Here is an 18,022-nt window from a genome sequence, read left to right on the forward strand (position 1 = left end):
AAAATAGTTCACAAAAATTTAAAAAAGTTCATCGAATTTGAAAAAAGTTCATCGATTTTTATAAAATTTCACTGAATTTGAGAAAAGTTCATCGATTTTGATAAAAAGTTCGCGCATTTAAGGAAAGAAAAAAAAGAAAGGTAAATGAGAAAAGAAAAGTGAAAAAGGAACAAGAAAAAAAACAACCCAGAAGTTGACCAGGGAACGACCTAGAAAAAGAATAAAAAGAGAAGAAGGAAGTCCATAATTACAAGTGCGTCGTTATCATAGTGGTGAATGCGCTGCTCTGTTAGTTGATCGATACCGTGTTCGTTCGATCCCTCGCTTGCGCACATTATTTTTTCCTGCAATTTCAAGCCGGGGATGTGCGCCTGTTTGACGAAAATGAAGGAAAGGGCGCAGCGGGCGCCGTTTAGGAAATGGTGGATCCTATATGACGCTCGTTAGCGTCCAAACGTCGTGCCTTCGCTGAGTCTAGCGTCTGGTTGGGCCGGCCCACGTGCGGGATTCGCCTGTTTATCCGTTCCCTGCTGCTTTCCCTCGCTGTTTCGTGTTTTTTTTTCGTTTTTCTTCTGTGCTGTTTTTTGCTTCCGGTTTTTTCACTATTTTGTCCGGTTTTCAGTGGTTTTGTTATGGTTTTTTTGTTCCCTTTTACCTTTTCATTTATTTTCTTTTTTCTTCTCATTTTTTGGTATTATATAAAAAGTTCACTGTGTATTACAAAAAATGTTCATAGTATATTAAGGAAATGTTCAACGTATATTGCAAAAATGTTCACCTTGCATTTATAAAAATGTTCATTGTGTATTAAAAAAAACATTAATCACACATTTGACAAAATGTTCACCATATACTGGAAAATGTTCAATGTATTTATAACAATGTTCATTGTGTACTTACAAAATGTTCAGTGTATATCAAAAAAATGTTCAATGTGTTTTTAAGAATTGTTCAGCATATATCACAAAAATGTTTAATGATCAAAACTTTTGATTTTTTTTCTTCCGCTGCTCTTAGTTCTTATAAATTCGTGCAGCGTATTTAGCTAACATTGAGCAGGTCAAGTGGTATTAGACACTTGCCCACTACCGTGGGGTGTCGAGTTCGATTCCTCGATGCCGCATCCTTTTTTTGGGATTAATAGCAGCTCGTTTTGACGCCACTGAATGGGCCGGCCCATTCTGATCGTGCGCCTGCGCGGAAGCTCGTGTGGTTGACGCTCGCGAGCGTCAGCTAGGAGCTCTCTTAGGAAATGCCCTAGGGAGCAGGCGCCGCGCGAGCTTGTCAGCTTGTTCATGGGCCGGCCCACTTAGCCAGGCGCGTGGGCGCTGGTTTCCTCTTGTGGCGCATAAGGCGCCGGGGAGGAGTACTCCTATACGATGCTCGCTGCGTCAAACGGTCGCCCCTTCGCACAGGGTGCGCCGCGACCTGGCCGACCCATTTCTGACGCAGCGAGTGAAGTGGGAGCACGCGCCTGTAGCGATCGACACTGTAGCAGACCGCACTGTAACAATCGCCCTTCTATAAAAAAAGGCTGGCACCTGGGCCTGCAGAGATCTGTACTGTAGCTAACCAGCTTGCACAGTTGTAAACTGATACTATAGCGAACATTTTCATATAAATAGTTTTAAAAAATGTGAACAAATTTTGTGATTTCAAAAAAAAATCGAAAAGCATAAAGAAAGTGAACAATTTTTAAAATTCTGCACATTTTTTAAAATGGCAACAAGATAAAATTCCACACATTTTTTGAAAAAACAAGATAAATTTTGAAAAAACAAGAACAAATTTTGAAAAAACAAAAAAAATTATGAAAAAGAGAGAAAATTTCTTAAAATAACAAAATAATGAAAATATGAATAATTTTTAAAATCCACAACATTTTTTAAATAAGTGGACAAATTTCCAAGTTTTTGAACTTTTTTGAAAAATATGAACAAATTTTGGAAACACGAACGTTTTTTTGAATATAAGAACAAAGTTTGTAATCGTGAACATTTTTTTAAATTCTGAACAAAATTTCAAAAACATGAACATTTTTAGAAAAACTGATTTTTTTCTAATTTATAATTGTTTGGAAAAGAAACAAAAAAGAGAAGAGAAAGAAAAAAAAGAACATTTTCATGATAAATCAAAAAAAATTATATTTAAGAACATTTTTCCAAAATCACAAAAAAGGAAAAAAGAACGTGAAAAAAGAGAGAATAGAATAAACAAACAGGAAAAAGAAAGGAAAAACGGAAAAAGAAAAGAAAAAAGAAGGTTCCGAAAACCGGGAAAAGCCGGCTGGAACCTTCCAGCAGGTTCCTAAAACCGGAATCGGTGGAACGCTTCTAAGGGCGGCCCAAGCCGATCAATCGCTGGATATCCCTGTGCTAAACCCCGACAGTTCGACGATGTGAGCGTCAACTAGGGAATTCCCCGGGAGAAATGAGCCCGCCCACTTTACCACAACGACCAGCAGGTCTTGGGTTTCTTTTACCATTTTCTTGGTTTCGTTTCGATATTTTTTCCTTTTTTGGTTTTTTTCATTTTTTTTCCTTTTTCATGCATACATGCAGCAACCTTGTATCATATACCGCACTATCATTCATCCTCACTTCAATTATCAAATGTAACTAAAGGTTTTCTTATGGACGCAGATAAGGCAGTGTCTGTTTATCCCTATTGCAATCCAGAAAGGAGGGATATAAGTAGTGTCATTATCTACCTCCGCATCCCACTTGCACTGTAATAATAATGACTTTTCATCCAAAAGAGGCATATGTTTGATGGTAGATTTTACCCAACATCAAGAAAATCATTATATTCCTGTAAAGGATGTTGGGGTACCCGCCTTCTTGGGGCTTCGCAGACGAGAATGCCCTTCGCCCGTCCATTTTGCAGGGGCATGCTGTGGGGGGTCTCAGGAGATCTCCGAGCTGTCCAATCTGCCCAAACAACTCAGACCCGAGCGACTGCCTTCACAGTCCATGACATGTGGATCGCAGGGCGCGCCCGGTGCTACCGTTATTGGACGATCGCCGTCACGGGGTGCTGTTGACCGGGAGGGGTGTGGCGTATCGCAAAACGGAGGAAACAGACTTGTGTTGGAGCGCTACGGTCGAAACGGGGTCCTGTTCATCGGGAGGGGTGTGGCGTACCGCAAAACAGGATTCCACGGGCTACTGTTCACGCACCGTCGACTTCTTTCAGTCTCCATCTGCACCGTTCATCCATCGCGTCTTCCTCCTACCTCCACCAGCTACTGTTCATCCACAGCCTACTGTTCATCCAGCCATCCACCTGCTGCTGTTCAACCAGCCCTCCACAGGGGTCATGTTCATCCACCCCCAACCAGCTTGGTTGTAGCGGCCTCCTCTCGAGGTCATGTTCATCCAGCGGCAACGGCCTACTACCCGGGGTCCTGTTCATCCAACCCCCACCAGAACTATTCATCCAACCCCAACCACGTACGTCTCGACTCGTTCAACCAACACCCACGTTCACTATTTATCAAGAGGTAGTAGATTCGATTGGCTTCAGGTAGCAGTAGTAGCGAAGGAATCGCTCGGATTCAGTTAACAGCTAAGGGATCGACCGTTCGAGTTCAGTAACGTAGTTAGTGCGATTGCTCGGGTTCAGTAAGCGAACGCCTCGCTCGTGTTCAGTTAGAGCCCAATGCCTCGCACAGACGCGCGTACGTATACAGATAAACGCGCAAACCTCCGTGCATCATTCGGCCCCGACCTTCCACCGTAACTGAGAACTCCCTGAATTTTTCCTCGCCTTTGCTTCTACCACGATTTTTTCCGTCATGGGCGACCCAAAGAATGTCATGCAGGTGTGTCTCCGACTCGCCCAGGATGAAAAGCCTATTTTCTGTCATATTTTTTTGTCATAGAAGTAGGAGCCCACCACATCTATGGTAATACCGGGTTTTGTCACAATTATCGTCATAAAAGTGTCATAAGCATGGCAGGAAAAAAAATTGTTCGGGCCAAAATGTCACGGTTGTGTCTTTTTTTTTGTAGTGGGCACAACATTTTCACCCTGATACTCAAACCCTTGGTCCTGGATGCTGTTATCGCACTCATCCTCCACGATCATATTGCGCATGATTACACAAGCAGTCATCACCTCCCAAAGCTTCTCGGTGCTCCATGTCAGTGTAGGGTGCCTGACAATATGGTCATTGATGACCAATGTAGCAACCACAAGCTCTTCGTCGTGCGGCGATGAGTCATCCGATGAACAAATGAAATTGTTGAAAAATAATAATCGACCCCACTATCCATGATACCTTGCGACCAAAGTCTCAAACACCTTGTGGGCGTGGTAGAGATGTGGCCGGTGAAGAGCACCTAGGCCTCCCTGTATAGGCAGTCGGCCTGTAGTAGCAGAGATGAGTGCAGCAGGCGGCCTTGCAGCATGAGGTGGACGGTGTTGGGTTCGATGGGTGTCGCCGGCGGCCGTGGTTTCTCTAGTACCGGAGGCAACAAAGAAAGCTCACAAACACCGGCAAGAATCCTCCAAAAGCAGGCGAGGGGCGGGGGATTTGTGTCGATGCGGCGGGGCTTTTGGGTGGTCGGCCTGGACAACAAGGAGCGGCCGAATACTTTGCCGAGGGGCAGGGGAGAGGTGCAGGCCAGGGAAGGGGGTATTTTCCACCGATGGGCGGCCCATGGGAGGACAAAGAGAGTACTCGCGTGCGTTCGCGTCCTGTCCATTTCGACGCAAACGCAACCCAATTTTAGACCGAAAATAGGTTAGACAAAAAACGAACACTCATTTCCGGACACTCATTTAAGCACAACCGTGCCTCTCGCGGAAGCAAAACCGTGACTCTCACGAAAAAAACAAAAAACGTGTTTTTTTCGTTTCCGAAAGGCACGGTCGTGACTCTTGCGGAAAAAAATCGTGACTTTCGTGAAAGGAAAAAAAAGAAAATATGTTTTTTCACGTAAAAGAAATTATATATATATTTTCTGATCGAAAAGCTAAGGAAGCCCGGGGAAAACCAAAATGATAAAAAAAACTGAAAAAAAACCGTTTAAAAAGCCGAAAATGCGTGTGAAAAAGAAAACAAAATTCGAAGGGAGCGTCCAGAGCGCGACATGTGACGAATGTCTGAGAGCGTTGATCGTTGCGAGGCTTCCGAAGGAGCGCTCGTTAACTAGTTACTCCCCTGATTTGTGTCCGTTTCTCTCCTGACGCGAGCGGACCAAACGGAGTCGCCCGTTGGGGTTGGCCTAACAGATATCCTCTTCTTCGGTCAACCACGGGACGATACAAGAGGCATACTAGATAGTACTACTGGAGAGCCGCGGATCGATCGAGCAGCCGAGAGCGCAAAGCTAGGAAACGGAGATGGAGGCCGCCATCTTGAGCGGCTCCATCAAAATTATGCTGCCGAAGCTCTTGTCGCTGGTTGAGAAGAGTTGGAATCTGAGCAAGGACATCATGAGGGACATCAAATTCCTCGAGAAGGAGCTCGGCATGATTGTCCGTTCCATCGACATGGAGCTCAACGCTCCGAGACAGGATCATGGAGCAGCCCTGCTGCTCCTGTCGATCGAAGATCTGCGCGAGCTGGCTCACGGGATAGAGGACTGCATCGACAGCCTCATGTATCGCGCGAGCTGGAAGCAGCAGTCTTCTCTGTTCCGCCGGCGCGTACAGTCCCCCAAGACGCTCCTCACTGGGCTGCAGTTTGCCCATAAGCTTCAGAGGATGAAGCAGATGGTGGTGGAGGCGCACGACCGGAGGCAGAGGTACCCCGTCCCCGCCCAGACCTCCGGTGATGTCCCGTCGCCCTCCTCTGCTTCGGATCCGCGCCTCGTGGACGCGGATCTCGTCGGCGTCGATGAGCACCGGGCGAAGCTCCTGGAGCAGCTGGCGGAAGCGGCCGAGGGGCAGCCGATGCAGCTCAAGGTGGTCTCTATCGTAGGGTGCTGGGGGTTGGGGAAGACCGCTCTTGCCGCCGATGTGTACAAAACACAAGCCGGCGGCGAGAGGTTCGACAAGCGCGCGTGGGTCTGTGCCGCGCTCAAGAGCCCAGGGGAGGTGCTGGCCGACATGCTCCGGGAATTCGGATCTGATTGCCAGGAAAGTGTGATGCTGGACACCTCCAATGTCTCCCAGATGTGCGTACAAGTCAGAAATCAGTTGGCCAAGAAGAGGTACTGTATTTAGAACTCTCTGCTTTACTTCTCGGATTCATTTCGCACTAATGTATTAATTTGGCATCACCTTGCTAGTACTAAGAGTGCTGAGTCAAAACTCAAAAGAGTCAACGGTAATATCTCAGTTTCCTTAATTACTCTGTGCTGTTGTAAGCAAGCCCTGAAAAATAAGCAGACTATGTGTTCTTCTGTTATCATGATTAAAATGAGTCACTCTCTAATGTTTCTCTTTTTCTGCTATGAGTTTTCATCTCTTAAAAACGAAAGATGTACTTGAACCTGATAATTTCTCTAGCTAGTTTGAGAAATTGCGGCCCTGCGACCACAGGTGTAATTGGTAGCAAAGTCATTATGTATAGCTGGCTTCAGAAAGGATGCAGATTAAATCATTTTCTCTTGTTGATTTGTTTTTCAGATATTTCATTGTAATCGATGACATTCAGACGCAAGTTCAGTGGAAAAAAAATCAAATCAGCTTTCCCAGATGACAACGATGGAAGCAGCAGAGTTGTGGTGACGACAACTATTCAGTCAGTTGCTACTGCCTGCAGCTCTGAGAACGGCTATGTGCACAGAATGAGTAGACTCGATGAAAAATGCTCGAAGCGGTTATTCTCAGAGAAAGCTTGCCCGAAGAAATATTTGCATTACGACCAGCCTGATACAACAGCAATTCTGAACAAATGTTATGGCCAGCCCCTTGCCCTGATTACCATGGGTGAATTCTTGAAATCAATTGGTTGGCCGATTGGACATACCTGTGAAGATGCATGCAACAACATTCGTTACCATATGGAGAACGGAGAGACCTTTGGTGATATGCGACGCGCTCTGATGCGTAGCTACGCCAGTCTGGGCGGCCATGCTCTCAAAGCCTGCTTGTTATATTTTGCCATGTTCCCGAGTGATCATCCCATGAGAAAGAAAAGCTTGTTGAGGCGATGGTCAGCTGAGGGGATTGTAGAAACCCAAGCTTCATGTGATGCCATGAAACTTGCAGCTGAAAATTTTGACGAGCTTATGGACCGAAACCTCATCGAACCCATCGGTGTAAGCAACAATGGTAACGTTAAGACTTGCCAAACTTATGGCATGATGCGTGAGTTCATTTTGCAGTTGTCAATCTCTCAGAACTTTGTAACTTTGTTTTGTGATGACAAGAAAGAGGCTGGCAAATATGCCCGGCGGCTTTCTCTCCATCATAAAAATGCTAAAGATGATGACAGGTTCAAGAATATTGATTTATCACTTGTCCGATCCCTGACAATCTTCGGGGAGGCATGTAAAACTGTACTCAACTTCGGCAAGTATGAACTGCTGCGGGTCCTTGATCTTGAAAAATGTGATGACTTGAAGGATGATCATATCAAAGGCATATGCAACCTGCTGCTGCTGAAGTATCTGAGCCTTGGGGGTAGTGTTACCGAACTTCCAGAGGATATTGCAAAACTGGAGCATTTGGAGGCACTTGATGTGAGGAAAACAAAGGTGAATATACTGCCGGTGGAAGTTTTCTTGTTGCCCTGTTTAATGCACATATTGGGAGAGTTTAGGATTTCAGGAAAAGTCTATAAAGAGTGTTTTCCTCAAAAAGAAGACAGGCAATGAAGTACAGAAGTTTCTTTCCGAAGGAAAAAGTAACATCGAAACTCTAGCAGGATTTATCACCGATGGAAGTGAAGGGTTTCTTCATCTCATGGGCCATATGAATAGATTGAGGAAGGTGAAGATTTGGTGTAAGCCATCTGCAGCTGCTAGTAGCACTGACTGGTCCGATCTTATGAGGGCCATTCAACAGTTCATTCAGGACAGAAAGGACGAAAATAGTGATACTACACGTTCTTTATCGCTTCATTTCGATGAATGCTCTGGAGATTTCCTGGATTCCATACAAGGACCCTGCTACCTCAGCTCTCTGAAATTACATGGCAACTTAACTATATTGCCTCAGTTTGTTGTATCACTTCGGGGTCTCAAGGAGCTTTGCCTTTCGACTACTAAACTTACAACTGGTGTTCTTGAAGCTTTGAGTAGTTTGAGCCACCTGCAGTATTTAAAACTGATTGCTGATGAAATTGAGGAGTTTAGTATAGGAGTCCATGCACTGCCCAGGCTTCTACGCCTCTGTTTTGAGCTGCAATGTCCAACATTGCCCACAATCAAACAAGGAGCTATGCGGTTTCTCGTCACACTCCAGCTTCTTTGCAAAGATATAAATGGCCTTTCTGTCATCAATATTGAATGTTTCAAACACCTTGAGGAGGTCATCCTTCATCCTAGAGTCAGTCAAGAAGCCCAGAAACAATGGGAGAAGGCCGCTGAGGAACACCCGAATGGGCCAAAAGTTTTGTTGTTCAAATCTGGTGATGAAGCAGAGAGTTCAAATGATCAACTGAATCCAGCATTCAGTCGCATGGGGATTTCTGAAGTTTGTCCTCCTTTAAATGAGTCAGCGAGCAGCATCGTGGTGTCTTAAGCAGGATCTCGATTCTTGATTCAGCATGCTGGTCAGTTTTTTGGATTACTTCTCTGTAGTTTTACTTTATGTATCACCTTAATTTCGAACCTTCCTCTGGAGTGTAGACGACCTATTATTGGCGTTAAGTCAATGGAGTGGAACGTCCTTTGTGCTGATTTAACTACCGTGCAGCTTAATAATGAAAGGGATGCCTTTATATGTGATATTTATTGATCTAGGAAATTTTCAGTTAGCTCGATGTATAAGGCGCTTGTTACTGCAGGCTTTAGGTGTTGAAGTAGGCATATATATATGTACTTACGCACTCCTCTCAAAGTCAGTAAAGAAATATAAGAGTGTTTAGTGAGTACTTGTTTTGAGGAGTTCTAGCTAATCAGAACTGGAATAGCAGTATGCTTTGTGCTTTTCGTAATCAGGAGGAGACCATTCATTGTCATTCCTTAACTGACGGCATTAGGATCACTTACTTATGTTGGTGTTAGTGCTTTGCATTCCTCCATATGGCTTTCCACAATGATGATGTGAATGACCAAAAAAAAAACATTATGTCTAATCATCTACAGGCTATGTACATCTATCAACTGGCTACAGTCGTGGGCAATGTTGTCGCGAACGGATCAGCAGGAGGCCATGAGGGAGTGTAGCAACAAGCTGGGTCAACTTATCGGAGGGTTTATGTCTAAAATTGGGTCATGGTTCAATAATACCTGAGTTCTTTATTTTTGTAACGTACGACTTTGTAAAAAACTGGTTGTGTGCACCCTTGGGTGCTGAGATCTGCAGAGCTATTCTGCCATTTTTCTGAATAAATAAAAAACTGCGGTGTCTGTTTATTCTTGTTGTGCAGCATATGGTGTCGGTAGAACGAGATCCACTTACTAGATAGGACTGAGCTGCCTGTTACTGCCAACGATGGCTAATGTTGCGAACTCATTTACTGAACCAACATGTACCTACCAGAAAGTTCAAAACAGTCTCATACGTGTCTTGCTTATATTCACTTAAACATTTACTTTGATCCAAATCAAGGCACATTCCCTGTAAAAAGAAGAAAAAAGAAAAGAGAAGAAAGACACAATATTTTGCAAAATGCAACTACCAAAGTAAAATCAGGGCTTACTTTTTGGTTTTGGTTTGAGCAGAGGGTGCCGGCCTAACTGCTGGAGCGCGCAGCGACTGAATACACAGCTTCACAGCCAAGAAGATGCACCCACGGCAGCAGCCGGTGGGGTGTACTCGAAACTGGGATGATCGATGTTGTAAAGGTGGACTGGCCTGGTAAAAATCAGCCAGGGTGGGGAGGGCGGTGCCCTTGGAGATGGATTAGCCGGCCACCTGTGTCTTGATTTCGACCAGGCCGGCGTCACTGAGCTATCTGCCCGTTGTGATCGACATGTACGTTTCCTGGCTTATAGTTTTGGTTGGTTGTTGATGCATCTTATATCTGGGTGTCGCTTGTGTTAATTACTATTGTTTTTTTTTTGAGGAGTGTTAATTACTATTGTTTTTTTTAGGAGTGTTAATTACTATTGTTTTTTTTAGGAGTGTTAATTACTATTGTTGGGTGCTTTTTTTTGCAGCAAGAGCAAAGGCTGCAAATCAAGGCTGTCTTGAACATTCTGAGAGTTTGCGGTTTGTGCACATCACTATATCTTGCTCAATTACACTAACTCATCGCAGGGCAGAGAGTTTTAATAGTTTGCAAACAAGAATGCCGGGACACTCCTTCCATACAATGTAGAAAGAACAAAGCTAACAAATTAAGTTACGGGAGATTAACTTGGTGGATAAAAGCAATCTTCCCCGTTGAGGTGTACGTAGATGACGAGTTTCAGCCAAGCCTTGCTTCCCGTTGTATAACCTGAAAATGGACAATTTGTTCAAACAATGTTACTCGATGCTAAACATTGGCCCCAGAGTCTTGCTACCTTTCATCATCTATTTTACCTCTCCAGCAAATTTAATCAAGATTGTTGTCCTGGGCCTCTGCTGGCCTTCAATTGGCACAAAATGTGCTGTCACCACCGCGGGAAAGCCAGCATTATCCAGTACGCCCTATAAGAAATTCAAAAAGTGTTCAGGCATTCATTGTTCATCCAAACGACATGTTACACTTGGATATTTGAGCTGGAGCTCCCACCCTTACAATCCCTGCAACAAAAGCTCCACAGTTGAATGCCCCCATGTCTTTCGGCACGGAAATGAACCTGATCAAACAAAAAAGGGGCCCACGTTTTAGACTTGTAGCGGAAGGGAGACATTCTGTAGAAAAGAAAAAAGAGTCCATCAAACCGGTTAACAAGAAGCTCCTTCTCACTAATCATGTATTCATCCTCATGTTCTGTTCCTTTCTCAAGCGAGTCAGCCACCTGCAAACAATAAGAAAGCATCTATCAGGATAAGCAATCAAATAAGTGCACTCACTCCAGTGATGAGTAATATAGCCACAGGCTCTCATTAATATCAACACATATTATAAATGGATTCCACAAACAACAGGGAATTGTATAAAATATTAGAATTATAAATCTTCTTGTGTAGGAGTTTCAGGACCAGCCTTCGTCCGCAGACAGTATGTATGACTCTGAAGAACAAGGGTAAGCCAGTCATGTCGCCTGGGATACAGGGCATAGAAGGAAGGGACTGGGGGTTATATCTTTCTAGTTTATTCTTCTCATAGGTTAGGCTAGATGATCAATATGGGGTATATGCTAATGCTATCGAAATGAGTGCATCATTTAAAACCACAGAATATTAGGCCATACTACTACAAAGAGTGGAAATTAGGAGAACACTACTCGAAAGATTCTTCTTTGTGTGAATAATAACATTACAAACAGCACAAAAATGTGAAAATATCATTCATGTTAAGTTTTCCATCCAAGCTCTTCTTTAGTGAGAGAAATTACTGGAAATGGAAATTACTGGAAATATTATCTTTTTGACTTCCATCCTATTTCAACATCCTGACTTATTTCATATTCCAAATCACGAGTCAGAATTCAGAAAGACAGAAACCAAATAACATTTTCCAGATGTTCTTGGTTAGGTAGTCTGGCAGAAATATCAAACACCCTGGCAGCTAGGTATAAGCCTTTTTATCAGGTGTAATACTCAGGCGGGTCAGACCACTAACAGACAAGTTCATCCAGCAATCTTTTGACAGGACATGAGGACAACAAAGAATGTGCACAGTGAAAGGAAAAAACTAAGAAGTTAAGTGCACCCTTTACAAGAAACAGAGTAGGAATAAAATGTACAGAATAGATTACCTTTCCAAACAGTACTTTCCATACTGTGCTGTGAATGAATGATAAAATGCCCAGCAGTCGAGTCTCTCGTCTATTCCCCTGGATTGATTATTACAATCATTAACATGACTATCTCAACAGGATAAAAAATTATAGAAAGCATTAGGTATGTATAGAATAAGACAATAAAGGAGGTCAATGATGTAAATTTGGAGAACGCACGGAACCCTTAGAGAAATGATAGCCTATGAATATTCATATTTATGAAGTCCACACAAAATTGTGAGGTCACACTAAATTGTTATTATTCAATCAGTTCAAAAATCAATTTAACATTACGTTGTCTAAATTACAATTCAAACCGACAACTCTATCCAGATATTGTGCTATGATTTCCTCTTTAAAGAAAGACATGTGATACAAGCAGCAAGTTCGTTATCCAAAATAAGTTATGCAAGTAAAAGGCCATGACTATGGCATGCCACTCACAAGTCATAACAAAGAGCGAGGAAGTATATGAAGCAATAGACAAGTACTCTACTACAGAGCCATATTCTGGACCAAGAAAATCATGGAATAAGGAAATAATTATGCATCAAACCTTCTCCCTGTGACACAGCAGTTCAAGAACTCTTGCACCAACAGCATAACCAGCATCCTCCAGCCTGTATAAATCATAAAAGAAGAGAAACAAATGTTACACTAAGCATCAAAGAATATTAACCATGAAAATGGAGCAATGCATTTCTAGTGAGAAACATTGTCGAACGTCCTTGCATGATTTAGCACAATAACATCACCGTCTCCATTCTCCAATGAGAAGTAACGAGATAGTGTCTTATATGGTAATGTAACAAAGTAGAGAAATGGATACACTGAAACATTAGAGCTGCAGGGAATGGCCCAACCAAATGTTATAGTCGCATCATATGGCATATCAGAGAAACATCTCAACATATGAAAAAGTAATTGTGAACCTTTACATTATCTTAAATTCCGGATGATTTAAGAAACTAGCATACAGTAAGTGGCAAACAACATAGCACCTTAAACTTTATGTGACCTGGATATCAACATATGAAAAAGTAATTGTGAACCTTTACATTATCTGAAACTCCAGATGATTTAAGACACTAGCATACAGTAAGTGGCAAACAACATAGCACCTTAAACTTTATGTGACCTGGATATCAAAGAGTAGCATGTACTGACTAAAAATGGTTGTACCACACCAGGTACCAACCAAGTATTTTCTACCACAAACAGACATGCAAATAAGAAATAGAGACTACCTCCGTTCCAGCTCAGCAATGTTGTCAACTTGTGTCTGGTTGTATTGAACTAACTCTGAGAACAAGAATGCAAACACACTCAAACTGACCTATGAAATACACAGAACATTTATTAAGCATGTACGATAACAAAATAAGGAAACAAATAGAATATTTTGCCACAAGTTACGAACTACAAACGGAAGAATGAATGTGCCACTACCTCTTACATTCAAATCCTTTCACATTTAGGAAGCAACACATTCTCATACTGCAACCAGGGCAGAGGAGAAGAAATATATTTAGCTTTAAAAATATATGCAAGTACCACTAAGGGGCATAGTAACTTTCACTTCAATATATTTATGCTATTTATTTAACCCATCATTTAATGCAAGAGTTGTTGTTTGTTATTGTATTTAGCCCTTTTCAAGAAACTGGTCCTCCTTAGTGCTTAGAGGGAAGCAACTACAGTTTAGGTTCACGTTCACTTGAATGTACTTCAGAGAAAATTGAGAAACCATTTGGAGTATTTATCATGTAGTACTAATGTGATAACTTGCTATAGGAAACGTGTCTGCATGATACAAAAATATATTGGCACAAATACAAGTAGCCGCTGTCAAAAGCTTCAATTTAACTTCAGAAAGGAAAATACCAATGAAAATAAATGAATGCCACTCCAGTATACATTCAAATCCTTTCACATTTACGAAGTAAGTACACATTTGCATATTGCAATCAAGGTAGAATAAAAGCAAGATTTGAGCTCTAAAAAACATTATCCAATTGAAAACATCACGGAGGTGCACAGTCACTTTCACTTCAATACAGTTTGTTGATATGCACAATATTAACGAATTTCCTTCCATTCCTGAAGAAACACATGAACAGAGTAGTTGGCTTGGGCAATAGTTTCTGAACATCTCCAATGGAAGCTACTGTTAGAGATACATATTAGTTTCCTTTATAGGACGTGTTATTCCCAATTTTCATAAGAGGTTTTGTGTATATTTCCGCATGTACTTAGTATGTTTGTACTGGCCCTTGGCCTCCAGGACATACAGGTTGCCTATCTCATTACAGCTACCAGTACCACCCTGCATTCGGTTCCAACTTTCAACTCCAATTGCATACTACTGCATAACAAAAAAATACCCCCACAGTTACAGACCATAGTAAAAAACAGTCGTGCTGCTGAAACTAACTGACCAGGATCTGAAACAATTTCCCTTCAACTACTCCCCTAACCCATGAACTTGCTTTGGTTACCTATACCTGACTAACGGCATCTGAGGGAATTATGTGGGGAAGACGTGTACCTCTTGTCTGCCACGACCGAGAGGCTTATCGAGCACGTTTGCGTACTGTTTCGCCTTCCCCACGCCGATCATCTTGTCCAGCCTCCTCTGTGGTCTCCCTCCCTCCGGGTTTCTTCAGACTTCTTGGGGTTTCTCGAAATACTTATGACCAAGCTGAGGCCGTACAGGGGTTCCTGGGTTCCCTCTTTCTATGCTGCAACGGTAGAAGTGAGGCAGTTTCTGAGACGTTTAGACTGCACAACTGAATTATGCGCATTACTAGAGTTCAGTCCATGAATCAATTCTGTATTCAGCATGCAGGAAAGGTGCTCTAGAATAATGGCACGGAGCAAATTGCATGAAACAAACATCACCAGTAATTGAAGGATAATGAAAACTGATATAAGAGGTAGGCAGTTTCTAAAACCATCTGGGAAGAACTGATATGTCATACACGCAAACAGAATCGTTGCTCTAGAGTATGTAAGATGCCAAGATCACATAGTCCTTCTTTCACAATTTACATGTTCTTGCAATGCTATTTAAGTACAGTTGCGTACATGTCTGTTCCCTAACATCTTTGCTACAAATCCTTCTTTGGTAGCATCTTAGACTATGGGCTGATGACAATGAAGAATTGTGATATTTTTGTTACAATGGTCTGTACGGAGCCACTGAAATTCATGCACCTTCAGAAATTCTTAGGCTAGGCCATGCGGTCCTGGGATGCCAGAGGCTCTAAAGCAACAAAAATTTGTTTGGGAGTATGGCATGACAGAGCAGCAGCAATGGCATACAGAGCATGATGAAAAATGAAATACTACTAGCATACAGCGGCGGCGTCGTTTCTGGTCGCACAGCAGAAGAAGCACAGAGGGAAGCGGCAGTACCAGTGGACGGGAGGAGCGCGGGCCGGACAGATCGGGAGCCGGGGATGTCGATGACTGTGGATCTGCTCGCAGGGAGGCCGGGACGGGCGGGGGCGGAGGCGGGGGAGGTTGACGTGTGGAGGCGCGGGCGGGGACGGAGCGGCCTGGATCCGGAGCTGGACTGGAAGGCGGCGGTGGAGACGGGGACAGGCACGGCGGGTGGGGCCGGCGGCGATCCGACGGGAGGCGAGGTCGGGTGTGAGCGGGACGAAACCAGACAAGTGAGAGAGATGGTAGAGAAAACGAAGGTGGGAAGGGGAATTACGGTGGTGGTTTTGCGTAATTTTTCTGAAGTTTTTTTTTGAGACACAATTTTTTTCCTTTTTTTTGAGGGGCACAATTTGTTTTTTGAGACAAACTGCAAAGCTTTATTACTCCGTCACAATGTTTACATGGACGAAATCAAGTTCGTTGGGTTGGCCTAATCAAGTATGGCGGCCAACTCCGAGAGATAAAGCGTGCTTTGCTAGTTTGTGAGCCTCGATATTCGAGCTCCTAAATTCGTGAATAATATTACAAGTTTCAAAAGATAACCTATATTGCATGATCTCATGCACAATTGCACCGCAGCTCCCTTTATATAAATGGTGAATATCGTCAACGGCCACCTTGCAATCCGATGCAACATGAATCCTTCTGGCGTAGAGATCCTCCGCGAGTGCCAGGGCCTCCCTGATTGCGAGTGTCTCTAGGACACCGGGGTCTGACAGATTTGGAAATACCACTGCCGATGCTCCCATGAAAACACCATCTCGGTCTCTACAGATTGCTGCCACTGCTCCATTCAATCTTCCCACTGCTGCGTCTACATTGACTTTGGATAATCCCTCCGGAGGTGCAAGCCAATGATTTGGCCTACGTTGGGCCGCCCCTCTGCCTACCCCTCCTGGCTGCTGTAGTGCCCTTAACTCTTGTATATAAGATGTAACAAAACTGTGAATAGCGAAAGGGGTTTGGAAGATATCCTCGTACACGGCCTTTCTTCGTGAATTCCACAGCGCCCAGAGGGTAACCACAAACGCAAGAAAATCATCCTGGTTGAGAGCTTCGTGCATGACAAACAGCCACTTCTTTGGATTTTCTTCTCTACATGTGCTCAGCCTGTCCAAAACAGCATCCGATGACAGTGCCCAGGTGCTCCTAGATACCGAGCAGTCCACAAAAGTGTGACGCCAAGTATCCACAGACCCGCATAAGCAACAAGCCCTGGAAGATGACATGTTCCTGTGGTGGAGAAGTGCAGCTGTAGGGATCGAGTTTCGAGCTAGTCTCCACATAAAAAACTTCAGCTTAGATGGGACCCGGATCTGCCATAGATCAGTCCAGCCTTGCTCGGCAACTTGAGAGTCGGAGGAGCCGCCCTGCTCGTACAGCCAAGCTTCCCGACTTAACTTCGTTCGTTGAATCATTCGGTATGCTGAACGGACTGAAAAGAAACCCTTTCGCTCCTCGGCCCAAGCCCAAAAGTCATCAACCTGTCTTGTACATAGGGGAATTTGTAGGATGGCCTCTGCATCTAATGGTATGAACACCGAGCGCACCAAGTTTTCGTTCCAGGTAGACGATGTGTGGTCAATCAGTTCAGCCACCAGCCTCGGTGGGTCATCAATTAAGCAAGCAATTGGCCTCCTTGCATGTGATCTCGGCAACCCGTTATCCTCCCAAATTTTGGTTGATTCTCCATCTCCAATTCTACGAACCAAACCTTGCACCATTATGCACCAAAGATGTCTGTATGAGGATAGTAGACTGCTTTCAGGATCCTCGCGCTTAAAGACAGTGGATTTTGCAACATACGCCATGACTGCCGAGCTAAAAGCGCCAAGTTAAACATCTCCATGTCTCGAAAACCAAGACCTCCTAGGTTCTTCGGTAAAGTCATCACGTCCCAAGCCACCCAGCTAGGCTTCTGTTTTCCTTGTTTGCTCCCCCACCAGAACTGTCTGATTAGCGAAGTAACACTTTCACATAGGCCCCGAGGAAGACGGAAACATGCCATAGAGTAAAGTGGGATTGCCTGAGCAATCGCCTTGATCAGAACTTCTTTCCCTGCGGAGGATAAGAGTTTTTCCATCCACCCTCTCACCTTTTCCCATACACGATCCCGCAAGTACTTGAAGGTCCCGTTCTTCGAGTGACCGACCTCGGTTGGCATACCTAGGTACCTGTCACTGAGTGACTCATTTTGCACATTCAGGATGTTTTTCATGTCATTTCTGACCTGTTGTGGGCATCCTCTGCTGAAAAAGATTGATGACTTATCGTGATTTATCCTCTGTCCTGATGCCGAACAGTATGTATTCAGTAGGTTTGATACCGCTACTGCCCCCTCATTCCCTGACTTAAAAAGCAGCAGGTTGTCATCTGCGAAAAGAAGATGGTTCACGGCTGGGGCCGTAGGTGCCACCTTTAATCCTACAATGTTTGATGACGAAGAACTGGTTTTCAGGAGGCACGAAAGGCCCTCCGCTGCAATTAAGAAAAGGTAAGGGGAAATCGGATCTCCCTGCCTTATACCTCTGCTTGGTACAAATTGATCAAGCTTTTCTCCATTAAAGAGAACTGAAAAGGAAACAGACCGGACCATGTGTTGGGGAACGTAGCAGAATTTTAAAATTTTCTACGCA

At 43.7% G+C, this 18,022-nt stretch overlaps 1 protein-coding gene and 1 pseudogene across 1 annotated transcript; one reads left to right on the top strand and one right to left on the bottom strand.

Moving 5' to 3' along the window:
* The first annotated feature begins 5,190 nt into the window (after nucleotides 1-5,190).
* On the top strand, nucleotides 5,191-9,476 carry LOC123087726 (disease resistance protein RGA4-like; annotated as a pseudogene).
* A 784-nt stretch (nucleotides 9,477-10,260) lies between these two features.
* Nucleotides 10,261-15,639, bottom strand: LOC123087727 (trafficking protein particle complex subunit 5). Its single transcript, XM_044509824.1, has 9 exons — nucleotides 15,357-15,639; nucleotides 14,488-14,680; nucleotides 13,187-13,275; nucleotides 12,496-12,559; nucleotides 11,916-11,993; nucleotides 10,936-11,012; nucleotides 10,784-10,850; nucleotides 10,591-10,698; nucleotides 10,261-10,504 (listed from the first exon to the last, which is right to left on the bottom strand). The coding sequence occupies exons 2-9, from the start codon at nucleotides 14,557-14,559 to the stop codon at nucleotides 10,475-10,477; spliced, it is 585 nt and encodes a 194-aa protein (XP_044365759.1). The 5' UTR covers nucleotides 14,560-14,680; nucleotides 15,357-15,639; the 3' UTR covers nucleotides 10,261-10,474.
* Nucleotides 15,640-18,022: the final 2,383 nt, after the last annotated feature.

Source organism: Triticum aestivum, chromosome 4A (assembly GCF_018294505.1).
Source record: "Triticum aestivum cultivar Chinese Spring chromosome 4A, IWGSC CS RefSeq v2.1, whole genome shotgun sequence".
In the NCBI taxonomy this organism is placed as follows: Eukaryota; Viridiplantae; Streptophyta; class Magnoliopsida; order Poales; family Poaceae; genus Triticum; species Triticum aestivum.

Bases quoted from the DNA above. Each gene is read 5' to 3' on its own strand.
- LOC123087727 (XM_044509824.1), bottom strand. From the start codon at position 14,559: ATGATCGGCGTGGGGAAGGCGAAACAGTACGCAAACGTGCTCGATAAG. The intron at 13,276-14,487 runs GTACACGTCTTC...TGTATTTCATAG, and splicing joins TCGGTCGTGGCAGACAAGAG to GTCAGTTTGAGTGTGTTTGC. The intron at 11,013-11,915 runs GTAATCTATTCT...TATTGTTTGCAG, and splicing joins GGAAAGTACTGTTTGGAAAG to GTGGCTGACTCGCTTGAGAA.